Here is an 18,001-nt window from a genome sequence, read left to right on the forward strand (position 1 = left end):
AGTATTTAATTTATATTTTAATTACAGAAATAACAATTACATATTTTATTGCTATATTTTAAATATATACCTAATCTAGTTATTTCTTAAATGAGAATTACATTTGTAAAAACAATTGTATATTCCATCAAAACAATAGAAAACAATAAATTAAGAATTCTATTATAGTTCTATTATATCTAATGAGTAAATCTACTTTTAAAAAAGATGAGAAAAACGATAAAAAATAATAACATATTTCTTTAGAAACATAAAAAGTAAAAGATAAGTTACAATAAAAAATGATAAATTTTTTTGCTGATTGTACCGATTCCTAATGTTTTTTTTTTGCATTTTTTAAATTTTCAATGTACATATGTCTCTTATTTTTATCAAGTTTTAAGAATAACATTGATTTTTTTCCCTTTTTATAATAATTATTTTTTAAAAAATATAAATAAAAAAATAAGCTTTAGCTTTCTGTTTTATACCTATATTAAACATTTATAAATCATATTCTTTTTAAATTAAATTATTCTAGTTTTATTTAGAGATATCTAGGAACATTTCGTTTGTGTTTTACAGGTACTGTCAAATCACTTCTGCCAAGCTTCATAGCACAGTATCATCACTGCCAATGTGGTAATGCAGATTGTGTTTCTGTATCGTACCGTTGTTCGTATTGTTGCAGAGTAATTGTCATGGCTTCGGAGCGGTATAGTTTTTCATTAACAACCTTTAGGTAAATACATTTATAATGCAATAATTGTGTGCGAAACAATACATTTTTAATTATTATTCTATTTTAAAAAATGAGCGTCATTGAGAATAAATTTATCAGTAACTTAACCTCTAAATCACCTACACTCAGCACATTCTGTAATTATCATGAGTGAAAAATTTTGGTGTTAATTAATGGTATTTTTTTATTAATCTTAGTGGCTCATTAGCGAATATATAAATAATTATTTTGTTTGAATATACTTTATTCAAAAAACTTTAATATAACATGATAAGATGACTCGTCAATTTCTCTGGATATATGTCAAATTTAAAATTATATTTAAAGATGATATCGTAATATTATAATTTATATATTGTTTATGTAATTTATATATTGATTAATGAAATTGTATTTTACAGTCCGTCAGGTAAGTTAGTACAGATAGAATATGCCTTGGCTGCAGTAGCTGCTGGTGCACCAAGTGTGGGCATCAAGGCAGTAAACGGCGTCGTTCTTGCTACTGAGAATAAGCACAAGTCCATCCTCTATGACGAACATAGTGTCAGCAAAGTTGAAATGATTACAAAGCACATTGGTATGGTCTACAGTGGCATGGGTCCAGATTATAGATTATTAGTGAAGCAAGCACGTAAAATGGCACAACAGTATCTCTTAGTATATCGGGAACCTATTCCAACTGCACAACTTGTGCAACGCGTCGCAATGGTCATGCAAGAATATACACAATCTGGGTAAGTTTATGTGTTAATCTATGATCATTGCGATTTGTACTCTACTCCAGTTTTACATTGAAGATTATATAATTTCAAACGTTGAAGAATTATCTTGAATGACTAGAGAAGCATGATTAGCTGTTGATAAGCGATAACACGATACACGAAATCGTTATTATTATTAATTTATAGAGGTGTCAGACCTTTTGGAGTCTCCCTTCTGATTTGCGGCTGGGATAACAACAGACCATACCTGTTCCAATGCGATCCGTCTGGCACGTATTTCGCATGGAAAGCAACTGCAATGGGTAAAAATTTCATTAACGGCAAAACCTTCCTTGAAAAGAGATACAGTGAGGATCTGGAATTAGATGATGCCGTTCACACTGCCATCCTGACACTAAAGGAAGGCTTCGAGGGGCAAATGACCGCGGACAATATCGAAGTCGGCATTTGTGATGCAAATGGATTCAGAAAGTTGGATCCATCTAATGTCAAGGATTATCTCGCGAATATTCCTTAAACCAAAAGTTTTATTTTTAATATCAGAGTAACACTGCGTTATCATTAATTTCAACTTCAATCAAGTTCTTGTAATAAATTCTATCCAGATTAAAACAATGATTCGTACTTTTTTAATAATCACAATCACGTTAAATAAATTACGATAGCTGCCGTATATATAGTGAAATATATATCTTATAACAATGTGTGTATGTGTGTGTGTGTATGCATTACGATTTAATATTTTTGAAAATTAGATATTTCCGATGATTAAACTTGATTAATTTATTAACTTAATTTTTTCTTTAGTAAAATTTAATAATGCAATTATTACAATTTTATATTTATTAGATTTATAACAATCAAAAATAGTTTTTCAGAATTGATTAAAAATTGACTTTTATATGCACTTTCTATTTTTATATCTCTATGTTATGATTTCATATATATATATATATATATATATATATATATATATATATATATATATCGAATGATATTAAACATAACAGTAAATAAACAAGTTTAGATTCTATTTTTCTACATGTCTTGGCATACTGATCATATTAAATGAATTCTGTTTCTTTGTAGAATGTTTCAGCATTTTGATATTTTCAAATTGATGATTCTATTGATCGAATTAATATTAAATAAATCACCAAATCAGACATTAGATCTCGCGCAATTGATTTTTATAAATTTATATAGATTTACAGATTTATTTCTTATGTCTTTGTTGGATCATTTCAAAATTGATTCCCGCATTAAACATTGATTGGTCCGTTGCTTTGACCAATAGATTTCGATTTGCGAGTCAGTTATCGAATGCATCATGACATCGCGGAATAAACCGCGGAATAAACCGTTTTGTATTTTTCGCGTTTATCATTATTTAAATGCGAATTTTGTGCCCGAAAATTATTCAAAGTGTCTCATAAATTGTGTATCACATCAGGACCGTTTTAGCAATTTTGGTTTTTGAGAACTAAAGTTCTCTTTATCATGTTTCAACGTTCCTTTTTTTAGAAACGCATTAGCATCAGATGTAATAAATTCACAATTATCATCAAGTATAATGCATAATGCGTATTGTTATTCCATAGCTAATCGCATTAATTATGCTTTTTTTGTAATAATAAATATTCTTCATATATATGCTTCATATATTCGAAACATATTTGAAGCATTTCGATATTGATATTCTTTCTATGATGTGAAGTTCGCGCTGCGTCGATTGAAGCTTCGAGAATCGCAATATCAACTCGTCGAACGACGCTCAATTACGTTGCAACTCTCGCAGACTCGCGTGTGTTCTTTTCCTCGCAATTTTTACTGTATAAAAACTGTATAAATTTACTGTATACCATCGTGAAGTGTTTCATCAGGTTTATCGTGACAACGCACTGAATCAATCAATCGGTCCCTTTAGAAAGAATGGATCGAAGAATCGTCTGAATCTTTTCCAAATCTCTCCGTTGCCAATACCGCCGCCATGAGTAAGTGTTTCTAGAAATGATCTATGAAAAAGTTTCAGAAAGAATATTTTCGAAAATGGTTGAAATTTGTCGAAAGAGTTTTTTTGGCATATAAGAAGTTTCTTAATAAAATATCTTTGAGAATATTATAAGAATATAGAATGTAGAATAGTTTATTGCTCAATTAAAACAAAGAGGAAACCGTTAAATCTCGTCTCTCTCTCGATCTTACTTTCAGAGTATTTACAATTTTCATTTTCGGATATAATCAACTACAATCGTGCATTCTTTATACCTAATAAAATATGCAATTATATATTACATGCAATTATATATTCTGCAATTATATATTATATATTCTTTTTACATGTAATTTTATGAACTTTATAATCTGTTGGTTTTTAATTTTTCACGCGACACAAATTTAAGGATCAGATCCGTTTTTTAGCTTCAAAAAAATTAGACAAAACACCAAAACAAATGCAAAAACAATGTCTTTTTGTGGACTAGGTAATTAGCGGTACGCATCCCGTCCGGTACCATCCAGTTACCGATCGCGACCGGCTGAGACCGCCACGCGACGAAACGGGGCGGTTTGTTCTCCCTCTCTCGCTCGCTCGCTCACTCGCTCGCTCGCTCGCTCGCTCGCTCGTTCGCGCTCGTTCGCTCTCTCGCGCGCGCGCGCGTATCGATCGCGGGCCGGCTAGTGGCAACGGCATAATCAGGCGAGGCGCGATATCGCGAGGATGCCGCCGCTGCTTCCGCACGGCTTTTGCAGTTGGTGCGCGGCTGGCTGGCCTACCGGCTCGTCTCCACTCACGTCGCCACACACCTCGCGTTGTCATCAGACTATTATGTCGCCGCCGCTTCCCTCATAGTGATCACTTAGCTGTCGTCGCGGGCCAGTCTCGACGGGCCCGCTCTCGCGCCCGCCTCGGGAACGGATTCGCGCCTCCTCCCCTCTTCCTCCCCGGGAGAGAGACGAATGTTTCGCAGGTAAGGCGATCATCCCTGTCGTCTACGCGACTCTCGTCCGCGCTTTTTGCACGTTTCTAACGGTGAGATGACGCCTCGGGATGTGCGCGAGAGGATAGAGAAACGAAGTGTAATTGATACGAGCATGTTCGATCGCTGCGCGCGACGTTTATAACCTGTCGCGAACACATTGGCAGTCAATTGCCATCGACTTGCCAATTATATCCGCGCCGACACGAGCCTATGCTCCACGACAAAAATTCCAAATTCGCTGGTTCAGCACGGTTTATTGACCGTTTGGCTGTCGGACAACGTCGCGGAGAGCTGAAAAACGCCAGCCGTTTTTGTCACGTATATTTTCTCTCCCTCTCTCCTCTGTCTTCTTTTGCGTTTTTTTTAATAAGAACTAAACTAAAGCCCACACATTTTTGTACGGAAGTTTATGTCAATACGTTCATGTATTGACATTTGCTTTTTACTCTCCGCATACATTTTTTGTTACGTTTTTAAATATTCACCTACAAGGGACATAATATTTCCCGTATATATCTGATCAAATGGAGCAATTAATATATTACGAGATCCACCAACAATAACGCGATTAATTAATAATGAAATTAACGACTCTTCTCTGCCTGTTTTTTTCGCAGTTCAACACTAGAGAGAGAGAGAGAGAGAGAGAGAGAGAGAGAGAGAGAGAGAGAGACAGGAAAAAATTCAGCTAATTTTAGGTTAACGCAATTAAATAACTGACGAACTCAATGTAATGAACTGCGTGTAATAAACTATATATACAAACATCAATAAATAATAATTCAGAGAGTAATCATTGTTTCCTGATAGAGATTAAACGGTAGAGATTAGATGGTGGTCATGGATGAGATTTGTTTATGACAGCGATCACGCACAACACGCGCACACGCGCGCGCGCGCGCACGCACGCACACACACACACACACACACACACACACACACACACACACACACACACACATCCCCACACATATCGCGACACGAGAGGACGATTTGTTTCTACGCGATCTCATCTCACCGTTTCGAGTTTCGGTGTCTCTCGGTGTCGAGACGTTCGTGATACCGATACCGTTGCCGATACGACGGCATCACGCGCGAGATCGATGCGGCCCAATTCTGAACGTGCCATAAATTTCGATCGCCGATACTATCCGAAATACCTAACGCGGCTCTTCGTTTCGGACTCGGTATGTCGGAACCATCGATCCGCAAAATTTCGACGAAGCCTGACGAGAGCGAGACGAAAAGTTTTCGGGCGAAACTAATTGCACGACTCGAAGATTCGCTTCGCTCGGGAAAATCGCTCGTGACGCGCGGCGATTTTTCTGAAAAATCGTTAATCGCAGTTTCTGAAAAGGATAGCAAAGGAAATATCAGACACATCTTAAAATATACAGAAATTAAATCTTAATTTCACATTTGAGAAAATATGTCTTTTGAGGGTTTTATTAATGTAGAGAACATCTTTCTTGTAAAGCAAAACTCCTTTTGGATTGTTAAATATTGGATTTATTTTTCAGAAGGACGATTGCTATTTTTTTCACTTAATCATGTTTGTTTTATATACTGAATATACTTTTTGCCGTTTCTGTTCCTGTGCTTTGCACGTATTTCATGCTGGATTTAGTTATTTACAATACGATTTATAATTTCTGCATATTCGTATTTTTTATTTCTCGGCATGCTTAACTATGTTTAATTATACACTTATAGGTATGAATCTTTACGGGCAGATAATATCGGCCGATTTATATTCGACAGCGAGCTTGGGAAGCAAAAAAAAGCGGAATAAGTCCATAATTTATGACGCCCACTTGGAATATAAAGACATATCTAAAGGAGATTTTACAAATTATGGACTTATTCTGCTCTTGCTCCAACTCCTTTCATTCTTCTTCTTATATCCTTCCGCTGGAAGTAACTTCTACTGAAAGTCTGGAGCAGTCATTTACAATCCCTCTCAGCTATTATAATCAATTCGCTTCGGACCAGCGTTAGATATATTTCAAACAATTCCTAAAGAAATCTCAAAGTGAAACTTTATTCCGCGAGGTGACTCTCGTTCGTTCGGTTTATCAGCCTTTTCGATTTTATCGACTTATCAGTCCGCATTATCTTTATTACGCTTTTTCTCACTCGTACAATCGGCACGTACAGGAAGAAACGATTCCGAGGGAATCGTAAAGGAATACCAAAAAAGAGGAGACTTCTTTTCTGTCTCTTCCTATCTTTACCCCGCTCATCCGGCTTGCCATTGTCGAACAATGGCAGATTTTAATATAACGCATCCGCGAACGCAAACGCATTTTCACAACGGCGAGTTTTTCATTTAGTACTACTTGTCGAAGCGGGATCTCCGGGGACAATCACGACTAGTAATGTCGGGAAAGGACTAAGAGAGAATGAGAGGAGAGAGGGAGGATCGAAGAGAAACTGAGCGTCGAACGCCTCCTGTCTGCACGCTTTGCAATTTTAATGTCGACATTGCGAGCGAAGATTTTTTTGTCCTCTTTCCTTCCTCCACGTTCGAATTGAGTTCGAACATCGGATTTACGTGTCCTGTTATTACAGAAATCCGCGAACGTCGATATCGCTTATTAAAAATTCCAAGAGGCATCGGCAGAGCTTATTCTAATCTTCCTTTCTTCCCTAAAGACGCGATAAACACTTCTTTATTCCGCAATTGAAGCCCCGAAACATCAAACAATTTCGATCCACTACGGAGAAAAATAACAAAATTCTGATATTATGTAAATAACATCCGTTTGAAAAGAAAAAGAGGTAACTGATGTAACTCGCGTGAGCGTATGAAAAATGGACTCGTACGCTACTTTTCATGATTTTAATACAGCATATAAATGTTAAATCGCCGTGTTTACCGTCGCTCGAGCGCGGCGAACGACGTGCGCATTACCGCAGTATGCGTTTATGATGCTAAAAAAAAAATCACGTCTGTCTAATATTGTACGTACATCGCTCGAGTAAAATTACAGCGTGCTCCTTTTTCCTCCGTCGCTCTTTTCGTTATTTTTTTTTTGCTTCTTTTTTTTAGACTACCATCTGGCCCTTTATGTGGTCTTTATGCGCGCGTTACGCGAGGCGAAATTACAGGCGGGCTAATTACATGCTGGTCATGCGATTCGCGTACTCGGGAAATGCGTCGACGACGATTAAAAGGCTAAAGAAGCGTGTCGCCGGCTCGTTTTGATGGTCGACCTACCCTGCGCGAAATGCCGGACCGACGTATTCGTATTTGCAAGTCTTTGCGAAATTTTCTCACGCTGTCTCATCAGGTAAGCTCGACGAAAAATACCAGAGTACATTTTCACGAAACTGAAGTAATGCGCTCTTTTATGAAAATGACTAATATATATGTTAGAATAATTTTATTCGCAAAGAGCTCTTATCCCGTGGTTAAAAGACAGAACTTCTATGCAGCTTTCTCAAAGTTCTTATTCTTCTCTGCGTTGCAATGCGTTGTAATGATTTATACAAAGAGGAAAGTATCAAGTAATAAATACAGTAACCACTGCAACAGTAATAACTGCAACTTTTCTTTCTTATAAGATTTACGTTAATAAGATACGTTTTAAGATTTTTTCTAAATTACAATTGAATCAATCAGACTTAAAGATACTATCCATCAGTGTAGATGGATAGTATCTTTAAGTCAACTGATATTTCAAATCGGTAGACAATGATTAAGAATAAAGAAACATGACACTCTTGTTTTGATGATCGATCTACCTTGCGCAAAGACAGATCGATGCTCATATTCGCAGTTTCTTGCAAATTTTCTCACGTCACATTAATTAAGTCGGTGAATTTGAAGCGAGAAGATTTTTTTTTTCAAAGTTAAAAAATGAAAAAATATATATTAGAATAACTCCATATTCAGGAAAAAAGGATTTTAAATTACGTCTAGAAGATAGGATTTTTATGCAGCTTAAAAATCCTCTTCCATTGCGTTCAGTATAAGGCAACGAATAAGCTACAAGTTTTCCTTTTTATAAAGTTTACCTTTAATGATTTATGGCTTCCCTGAAACAATTGATTCAATCTGAGTAATATAGGTAAATATTACCTTGAAGTCAAGTGACGTTTTCGCGGAAATTTGTCGCGAACGCAGTCTCTGATTACCCACCTCTGAGTTTCGCGATCCTCTACGCGAAACGACATGCTCTTCGTTTTTGCTCGTAACTCGCAAGAGTTTTTTGATCGACTACACGGAGAACGTCTTTGCGCATCTGTCCTCGAAACTCCTCCTATCTCTGGTTCTAATCATCCAGACCTTCGCGCAAAAAGCTCGGAAAATGATCCACCGTTTCCACCGTTCTCGATTACGACGGCAAAAACAGCCGCACGTGAAACAAGCAATTTATCGTGACGGGTCGCGACGTTTACTTTCAGTCATTAGTCATCACTCATGTTTTGCTTTATCTCCAGATCTGCGAAGCGTCGACCCGTGAATTCGTCAGAGTCGATAAGAAAAAATGATAAGGTACGATTTTCGTCGTAGACGAAAAGTGTTCGAGATATCAAGCGAAGAACATTTTTTTTTTACGCATTTCGTGATTCTTTCGCAATTCTTCGAAACAAGGTGACGTTTATACGGGGAGATCTTTTTTTACATGGTTTTTATTACAAATTTGAAATTTCACGTTTGATACGCTCGTGCAAATACACCGACGATAACGTTACGTACGCGCGAAACGTCTCTTTGTCTCTCTTCGGTGAGAGATGGCGTTCGGCCGAGCGATCAAAGCCTTCAGAGGCCTAACGAGCCTCGGATGACGTCGATCGCTTCTGTTTTCCGTCGTCGCAAGCTTCGATGAACAGCTTTTTCCATCCCGTTGTGGGCAGATCGCGCAAAAGCTCGGTTTTCTCTTTTCACGGTATAGAAAAGAGAGAGAAAGAGAGTCCTCCCTCTTCGGGTTCGGTCCACCGTGACATGGATAAAATTAGATCGACGACACTGCCGATCCGATCTATCCATCTTTCTCTCTCTTTCCTCCTTTCTACTTGTCATTTTTCTAGCCCTATCTTTCTTCTTTTTACGCTATCAGGCAATTCGGCGAAGCGCGCGCGACGGGATAAGGCTTTCGTGACATTTTTTTAATCAAACTTACGAAACTAAATTATAGTATCCTGCATGTCGAAGAAAATTGAATATTTTCGCACCCAATCGATGTTTCTTTTTTTCACATTGCAATCCATTTCGTCAGGAAAGAAAAATTGCCTTAAAAATTGCTTTAAAGTTATTTTACTGAATTCCGCAGTAATTTTCTCAAATGAATGAATCGTGTACTTTGAACTTTTGAAATTAAACCTACATTAACATATATGAAACAATAAATGAATTATGATAAAAAAATGGCATGAATATTCTACATTGATTACGATTACATTTTACAACGGTGGATATCAGAAAAATTGCATATTATTACCTACCTATTCATAGTTTTGTTATGTATTCGTCTGTTATATAATTTAATCTAAAACGAGACGAGAAATCGCCGTTGGCTGTTGTTATTCTTAGAGATACAAACTTAATTCGCAATGCGTTTCTTAAGGACACTTTAACTTGTAGCTAACTATTAACGTAGAGTACGCACGTCTCTAGCTCTGCCGTTCGATGTCTGCCAAGTAATTCGTTTGGATTTTCCCGTTTGGACGATATATCTATCTTGAGTCCGCACACGCGTCATTGTCGCCTCGTGGTGTCAGTGACGTTGTCGGAAACATAACTCCGTCCAAGAATACAATAAGCGGCCAGCATTGTGGAATGTAATTAAGCTAGCGTCGCTGATGGAAGACAGCTAATGTCAAATTACAAGGAGCGTTAATGGCCAGCACTTTCTCTCTCCCTCCCTTCCCTTCTCCTCCTCCCCTTCTCTCTCACTCACTCACTCACTCACTCGCTCATCATTCTCTTGCGCTCCACTCACTCCCTCGTCGCTTGTCGCTCTTGTCAAACGATTTACCTGCTACCATTCAATCTTGTTGCGACCTAGGCTTCAGTTGACTTATTATCTTATCGATGAATATATAGATGCCGTATATTACGGGAAGGAGCGAAATCAAAAGAAGAGATGATTAAGCGCCGTTAATCTGTTATTCTATGGAAATTTGTGGAGCGCCATTTTAACCAGCGATTATCCCGCAAAATCCTCTATTAAATTACAGAGCGTGTAGCGTGCAGCGCGTGCTGTCAGAAAGGCAGAATCGATTTTTCGCTGCACACTGACGGCGGCGGAAAGTCCGCTTGTCGGTAAACTGCTTCGCGGTTCTGAATTATAGTAGTTTCGGGTCGAAAGTTCGGTCCGAACGCGCCCCCGAGCCCCCATACGCAGACAATGCGTTCTCGATGCTCGCATATGAAGGCATGGGAATCTATGGTCGGCGAATTTCAATGTATGCTCCGGCTATTACCAAAGTTTTGAGATATAGGAATACTTGTTTTTACAAAAGCGAGGCGCAATTAAAAGCGCAGACGTAATCCAGCGACGTTTAAGTATATATCAGTCGTGAATAATTCCCAAATGGTACTGTTTTCTCCCTTAACGCACGTACGTACGTCCTATTTTCTCTTGAAAAATATAAGTTTTTAATCATACTAGTGACACGTTCACGAACGTGTATTTTAGACGTCTCGGAATTAGCATTCTTTGTAATGAAATAATCATAATCATATTTTTACCGAGATTTTTTTCAGACCTCTACACATCTTAAACTTTAACATTCGTGATATTTTATTAATGAATTCTCATTTTTACTTTAAGGAAGTCTCTAAAATGAATCAAATAAATTACACCACAAGAGGGTCATTCTTTTTAATTCTGGAAATTCTTGATTCTCTAATCAATTATAATGCGACAGCTATTTACCGTTTTTACCGCGATAAAAACGGACGGCAGATATCGCGGGGTGTACCGCTATATGTCTCTGGGATGTTCCATATATATTGCGGTTGCCCTCCGTTATTCTGCATGCTCCTGCATCATACGGCATCAGTGCATTATCTCGTTTCCGCACGAAGTATGGTATAGTCGCGTAGAAGCGATTAGTTGGCTACTTTATCGTTTAGAGGGCCGCGCACGATGATGCGACGGGGCGAAAGGTCGACGACGCTAAAGCCAAACCCTTTAGTAACTCGAGCTGTCGTTAAAACCATCTGCCATGATGCCACTTGCACACCTTGTTTTCTTGGCGACAACGCCAGTCCTTTCCGTCCATAAATTTAGCAAAACACGTTATTATATCCCATCCTCTTTATATTTCGGTATCTATATTCGATGACAGGTTTATCGATATTTTATAAATAAATAAAAGAATGTAGATGAAATTTAAAACATTCCACCTCGTTAATTTTATTTCAACTATTACCTCGTTAAATATTTATTTATTTTTTTTTTCCCTTTCAGGTAAAATAATAAATTGAGGAAATAGTTGACTCTGTGTCAGCATTAAATCAATGAAATCAACTCACAACTGCTTAAAACATTTAAAGCATCCGGATTTATTTTCTATAAAACTTGAATAATTAACGTTCTTACGCTTGGTCAGAAATATAATTTATTATCGTTACGTTGATTGATAAATTCTCTTTTGACAGATTTCTCTTTTCCAAGTTAGCCGCAAAATATATGTTACAATTTTACAAAAGCTTTCGGTCGAATCACACCGGGATAAGAAGGAAGATTCAATTGGCGGGAAACAATTTGCAGGCGGACTCGATTGTGACATATTCACTGTCCGATCATCCCCTATGGGGCCTCTCGGGCTTGACCCTCGTAATTGAGTCGAATTTCCTTCCCTATCGCGCGCACACACACACACACACACACACACACACACACACACACACACACACACACACACACACACACACACACACACACACACACACACACGATGTATGAGATTAATTTTCCGCCGCTCACCAAAGTCTTTATGGGCTAGCGAACACCTTGCAGGCATTCTTAATCAGTCACCGGAATCCATTCTCATCTCGAATTCCGAAAGAAATCTGGCGAATAGTTTTTGTTCCGATTCGTCATTCATCACTACGTTTACTCTCTTACATTAAATATAATGGTGATTAAAAGTTTGCAGTTAGTATAAAAATCATATTTAAAAGAAATATATGTATGTAAGAGAAAGAAGGATATATACCGTATAATAAAGAAATGTACAGAATGCGTTACAAGAGAAAATACGATAGCAAAATATTCTTGTATTAATTATTATAACGATATATTCGCATCGTATCACAACGACTCTATACATATTTTATCGATGTAACCCGATATAGCATATTATTCGCTGTATCAAGGTAAACACAACGCGTCCGAGAGGTATATTTTTACACAATGGGATAACACGATACTTTTTTCCTCTTCGTATCGTACAATTACATTTTCCTTGCTTCCACATCTTGATTGTACCTTATTCCGCCTGACGACTATCGGCCGACCTGTTTATAACAGAAGCCATGAAGTCGGCAACACCCGGAAACGTATCGAGCGAAATCGAAGGAAAGAAAGTATCAGGTAAAAAAGAAAGAGAGAGAAAATAAGAACGAGAGAAAAGAGACCTCGAAATAACGTACGGGACTGGCGGCGGGGTTCAAATCCTCCACTGCGTGCCCCGACTGTCCCACATATGGTTTACACATATATTTTCTTCTCGCCTTCGATCCTCCAGGGTATTACGAAGGGATCTTACCGGCTCCAATCCGCGAATCCTCGCGGAATCATGAGTTATGGTCGCGCCGGCCTCGCCCAAGACGTCTCCACCGCCGTTATTTCGCCGTTGACGCGCGTTTCCTGCCTGGATGGAAGTCGCGGATACGCGTTTCGGGGAGGAATAGCGTCGCGAGACTCACACGTCGCCTGTAAACCTGCGCCTCAGTGACGTAAAATATAAAGCGTAACGGTGCGGCAAAAAGGAGGGACCGAGCTGGCAGAGACTGGTGGAGGCGGATGAGACGCGAGGTAAGGAGATACAGCGAGATGGTGCTAAAGCACGAAGAGACGAAGGTAGAATCCGCGTAAAGACGAAGAATGTCCGTTGTAAGTTGTAAGTCTCGCGTGTAACTCTCGGCAAAGTACAAGAGTTTGCTCTCTCTCTCTCTCTTAGCGCTTTGGCGGAGCCAATCAGAATCAGGACGAACTTGTTTGACGTTAAGACAGGAGGAGACGGGACACAACGTGTCAAGTAGTTGGCGCATACTTCTTGGATGGGTAACGTTCACTTTGACGCAGCGACGCGGAGAACGGAGAACTGATATATAACGAATCAGGTCGATAAAGTGCTACACGCTGAATCGCATCGTCATAATGTATAACGGATTCAGTATATACTCGTGTGTCCTTCTTTTTCATTTCCGGCGTTGCTCACGAGCGAATAGCTCGTAACGTGAAATCTCGCCGATAAATTCCGCGCGATCTTCCGAGTTTATGTTTTCCGCCTTCCGTGCCGTGCGTCTCGGGAACATTCTTCGTATATATTCACTAACGTGGATATGCATCTCGATTGTTCTCGAGCAAAAGTTCGGTGAAGTTTTCACCGTTTACCGAGGGTACCCAGGTGTCTTTGGCCGCCACTCTCACGGGAACTCTATAAGCTTCGGAAAATTGAGAATCACCAAGTTTCCGACCGCTCGGTCTATCTTTATTTTCCTCTTTTTCTCTCTCTTTCTATCTTTTAATTTATACCCATCCTTCCCGTCGATGCGATGAAAAATCTCGGGGCAACCGTGCATTAACAAATCGCCATCAAGAAACGCAGAGCGGGAAATAATTGTACTCTCGCGACAACGCGTGCGACATGCGATTTCATGCAAGAGAGATTAGCAAGTGAGATTAGCGTAATCGACGCGTAATCAGCCTGCGAACTCAATTTATACGCAAACTTGCGACGGCGAGTTACTCATTGACATCATCAATGTCGATTGAGCTTGTCATGTCGCACATATATTAAACAATATATTTTCCATATCTTTAATGATGCATACCTTCACGATGTATATTAAGATAAATTAATTAAATTAATTTATTATTATATTCTACACGATGGTGAAAATGTTGCAAGAGTATAAAAGGCAACAGAGTCATTGATCACGCGAAACATCTGATTGCTCTTTTTTGGACAAAGAACTCGCGCGGGTCGATACACCTCATAATTAATATAATAATTTATCGTGCGGCCATATATAAAGGGCCTTCGACTTACTTTCATAAAAATTCCGCTGGGAAAATATGTAAAAAGTGGGGAAGCGGTTGGGAAGGGAGAAGAGGAGCGGCTATACCCCACATTCTGGGAAAAATGTTATTAAAAGTACCGGATGATCATACGTGATTATAACGGTTCGCGAAGTGACTTTGATTTTCGAAAAATGTCCCAGCAATTTTGCTATTTAAGGTCCGTCGTCTAAATTGACTTCTAATAAATTGATGCATTCAAATTTTAATGTGTACATGTGTATGTTGTACATACGTATCCACTCTAATATAATTTAACGAGCGCGATTAGGTTAGAATTTCCAGCTACTCATCAATTTTTCACAGCATCGTTATTTTGGATTGCACAAATTTCAAAATTTATACGCGATACAATAATAAGCACGATGACATTTATTGCGCTATAGATATTGCTTTATCATTGCCCTGAATATCTCCAATTATAAAGTTTTATTGATTGGTCGTTCGATAAAACAAAATGCACAGTTAGCATTTTATTGCATAAGAAAAAAAAATGAGAAATCGATAGAAAGCAGCATAATTGTGCGGCATATGCGCAATTTTGCATTTCTCTCTTTACGATCCTGCCGTCAGCGATAGGCAAAAGTCGCTGCTGAAGCTTATGATGGCTAAAGCTCGGAAAATTTGCAGGCCAGTAGAATAAAGTAGAGTAAATTTATCGGATGTGTTTGTTTTTATAGCATGTCGTAAATATACCGCTCTGCGTGTTACTCTCGCGCACTCTCGCGCAATCTGCATAACCCGGAAAAATTTTAGATGAATTACCAGAAAAATGATCTCGATAACGAGCAACAATCGACATTGTCTCTGATTTATGGTAATCGCGCTAATAACACCGCAACAAGATTGATATCGATGATCTCGTTATCTAACGAGAACGTGATGAATAATTAATTCCGCCTGATGAGTCTGTCACTCTCTCGACCGCTTTGACAAGCTTGCAAAATTACGGCGTGTAATGTAGACGTTACGATAGACATCAATTTTCTGGCGTACCACGTTTTATTGGCGGCGCTACTTCGAGATATATCACAAACGATCGTGCGTACGATCTGTTTGCGAAGTTTATCGCCGCCCCTTTCGCGTTCGACGTCCACTCGACGACAGAAAAAGCAACAGAAGGAGAATTTATATGAAGCGAACACGAACCCTCTACTTCTCTCTACCTCTCATCTTTTTCATCGAGTACTCTCGCTCTGTTCTCGTCACCCGATTTATCTTGACGAAGGCATCCTCTGAATTCTGTTATATTCTGACTCAATGTTGATTGAAGAATGTACCTGGTCTTTTCGAAAAGGTCATATCTTCGCGGAACAGAATTTTGCTAGAGATATTACCCTTCCAAATGAAGCGATAAAAGTGATTATTACGTTTAACAAGAAAATTACTACTTTTTCGCGAGAAAAATAAGTACTTTTTATCGAAGAATTAATACGAGATTTTTATGACCGTAGAGAAATAATAGAAACGTCATTTTTGAAAAGATTTCATTTTAAATTGTATAAAAAGTTAATATTAATATTCTCTCTATCGTTATTATATATTCGAAATATGTTTAATTTTATAATTGATATGAGAATGCGATAATTAATATAGATCACTATTTTGTGACATTGCGAGATATTAATAATCGCTATTTTATATTCGTCGCATTTCTCTCCAACTTGTAAGTCTCTATCGCGTTGACGAATTCACAAAGTTTTTGTAACGAACGGAGAAGCGTAATTCTAATCACGACGCGTATCAGCGAACATTTTATTCTTACCTCGGTTCTTCCCGCTTCCCGCAGGTGGTTCTACCACTTTATCCTGGAGTTTGGTAAATCCATCATACAATAGGCTTCGCCGCTTAATCCAGCTCGCGACTAATCCAGTTGGGAAACTTGTCTCGACACAACTTTGTCTTTCTGCTTCCTGCGAGAACGGATAATCAGTTGTGTCGTAAGCGAAAAAATATTCCACGTACAGATGAAAAGTTTCTTTCATGTCATGGTCTCTCCGAGATAGGCTAATACTCGATGTAAAAAAGAGCGAAAGCCTTTCTTTCTTCAGCCTCTTGTCCTCTTATATCGCGGATGTCTTGGTGATCGATAGAAATAGGATTATACAGGAACTCACGATTGAAAAGTTGATACTACTCTTTAAAACTATTTATAACAGGTTTTTTTTTTCGTTTTATTTTCAGAATAATTCTCAAAGATATTAATACATCAAACTGACTCACGTCGTTATTCATCGCGTTAAAGGACTCTTCAGTCTCAGAAAAGTAATATATAGCTATAGCGATAGAAACGCTGAGCTATGGATTCTGTAAGTACCGCGTGCATTGGGGGAGATGTAAAGTGCTTAAATCTCGAAGGGCTTTGCCATTTCACGCGATTCCTTCTCTTTGATTTCACTCGAACCGTTATCAGCGACCGTATCTTATCGCGTGAAATTTAATCGACCTCGCCGAGATTGTACATAAAAAAAAAATATTCATCAACGTCACCGTGATGGATTTGATCACCGTGTGTGTTAAAGTAAAAAAAAAAAACATTTTCAGACAAAAAGCTCGACCAAGCTTTTAAAACTGATTCCGTAATAGAAACGCTCGCAGTGCTATAAAATTATTAAATATCTGAAATTGTTTCAAGCGTAAAACGTTTAGTCGCATTTTAACGGCATTATAAAGTTAATAGGCCATCCGATATAGTCAGTTTTTCGTACCGCACATTATCTCTTTTCGGGGGGAATCGACGGGGATTGCCATAATAAACGACAAAATAAATACCGTTGATTATCTCGATTATCGACCAGCCGTAGGTCGTAAATTGAAATATAATGTAGCCGGCTCCGGGGGAGTGCGCGAATGAAGAAAAAGACGCGTATCTTTCCGCGTGAGCACGCACGGGAAAATACGAATCTCCGCGCAGCTTCCGTCTGCGCCCCTTCATACGGGCGTAGGGGTATGCCCGTCGGCGTTAGACTACTTAGTCTAACGAGAATATAATCGATGATATACTACCTCGCGGCTTAATCACGCGAGGAGATAAAACCCTCTCTTCCCTCCCCCTCCCCCTCCCCCCTCCGTCCTCCCCGTCGGCCCTTTATCTCCCGGCGGGAGGAGCGAGTGCGCGGGGCTAAATCTAATTCCCGCTCGTGTCATCCCTGCCTCTCGTCCTTTCTTACCCCGTAGCCGGAACGCCGCTCATTATACTCGAGGAGACAGGAAGATTTTATTACGTCATCCACAAAGACTCTTTACACGGTACTTTTTTCCTTTCGGCCGGCCGGGCCCCTCGACCGGAGCGTCGTATTTCACCGCGATGTG

At 38.8% G+C, this 18,001-nt stretch overlaps 1 protein-coding gene across 1 annotated transcript; it reads left to right on the forward strand.

The window, feature by feature from the left end:
* Positions 1-569: 569 nt before the first annotated feature.
* Positions 570-2,058, forward strand: Prosalpha2 (proteasome alpha2 subunit). The gene is made up of 3 exons (XM_011647186.2): positions 570-721; positions 1,123-1,455; positions 1,630-2,058. Exons 1-3 carry the CDS (start codon positions 681-683, stop codon positions 1,958-1,960), a joined length of 705 nt encoding a protein of 234 aa, XP_011645488.1. The 5' UTR covers positions 570-680; the 3' UTR covers positions 1,961-2,058.
* The last annotated feature ends 15,943 nt before the right edge of the window (positions 2,059-18,001 follow it).

Source organism: Pogonomyrmex barbatus, unplaced genomic scaffold (genome assembly GCF_055798465.1).
Source record: "Pogonomyrmex barbatus isolate J1 unplaced genomic scaffold, ASM5579846v1 scaffold1, whole genome shotgun sequence".
Lineage (NCBI taxonomy): Eukaryota > Metazoa > Arthropoda > Insecta > Hymenoptera > Formicidae > Pogonomyrmex > Pogonomyrmex barbatus.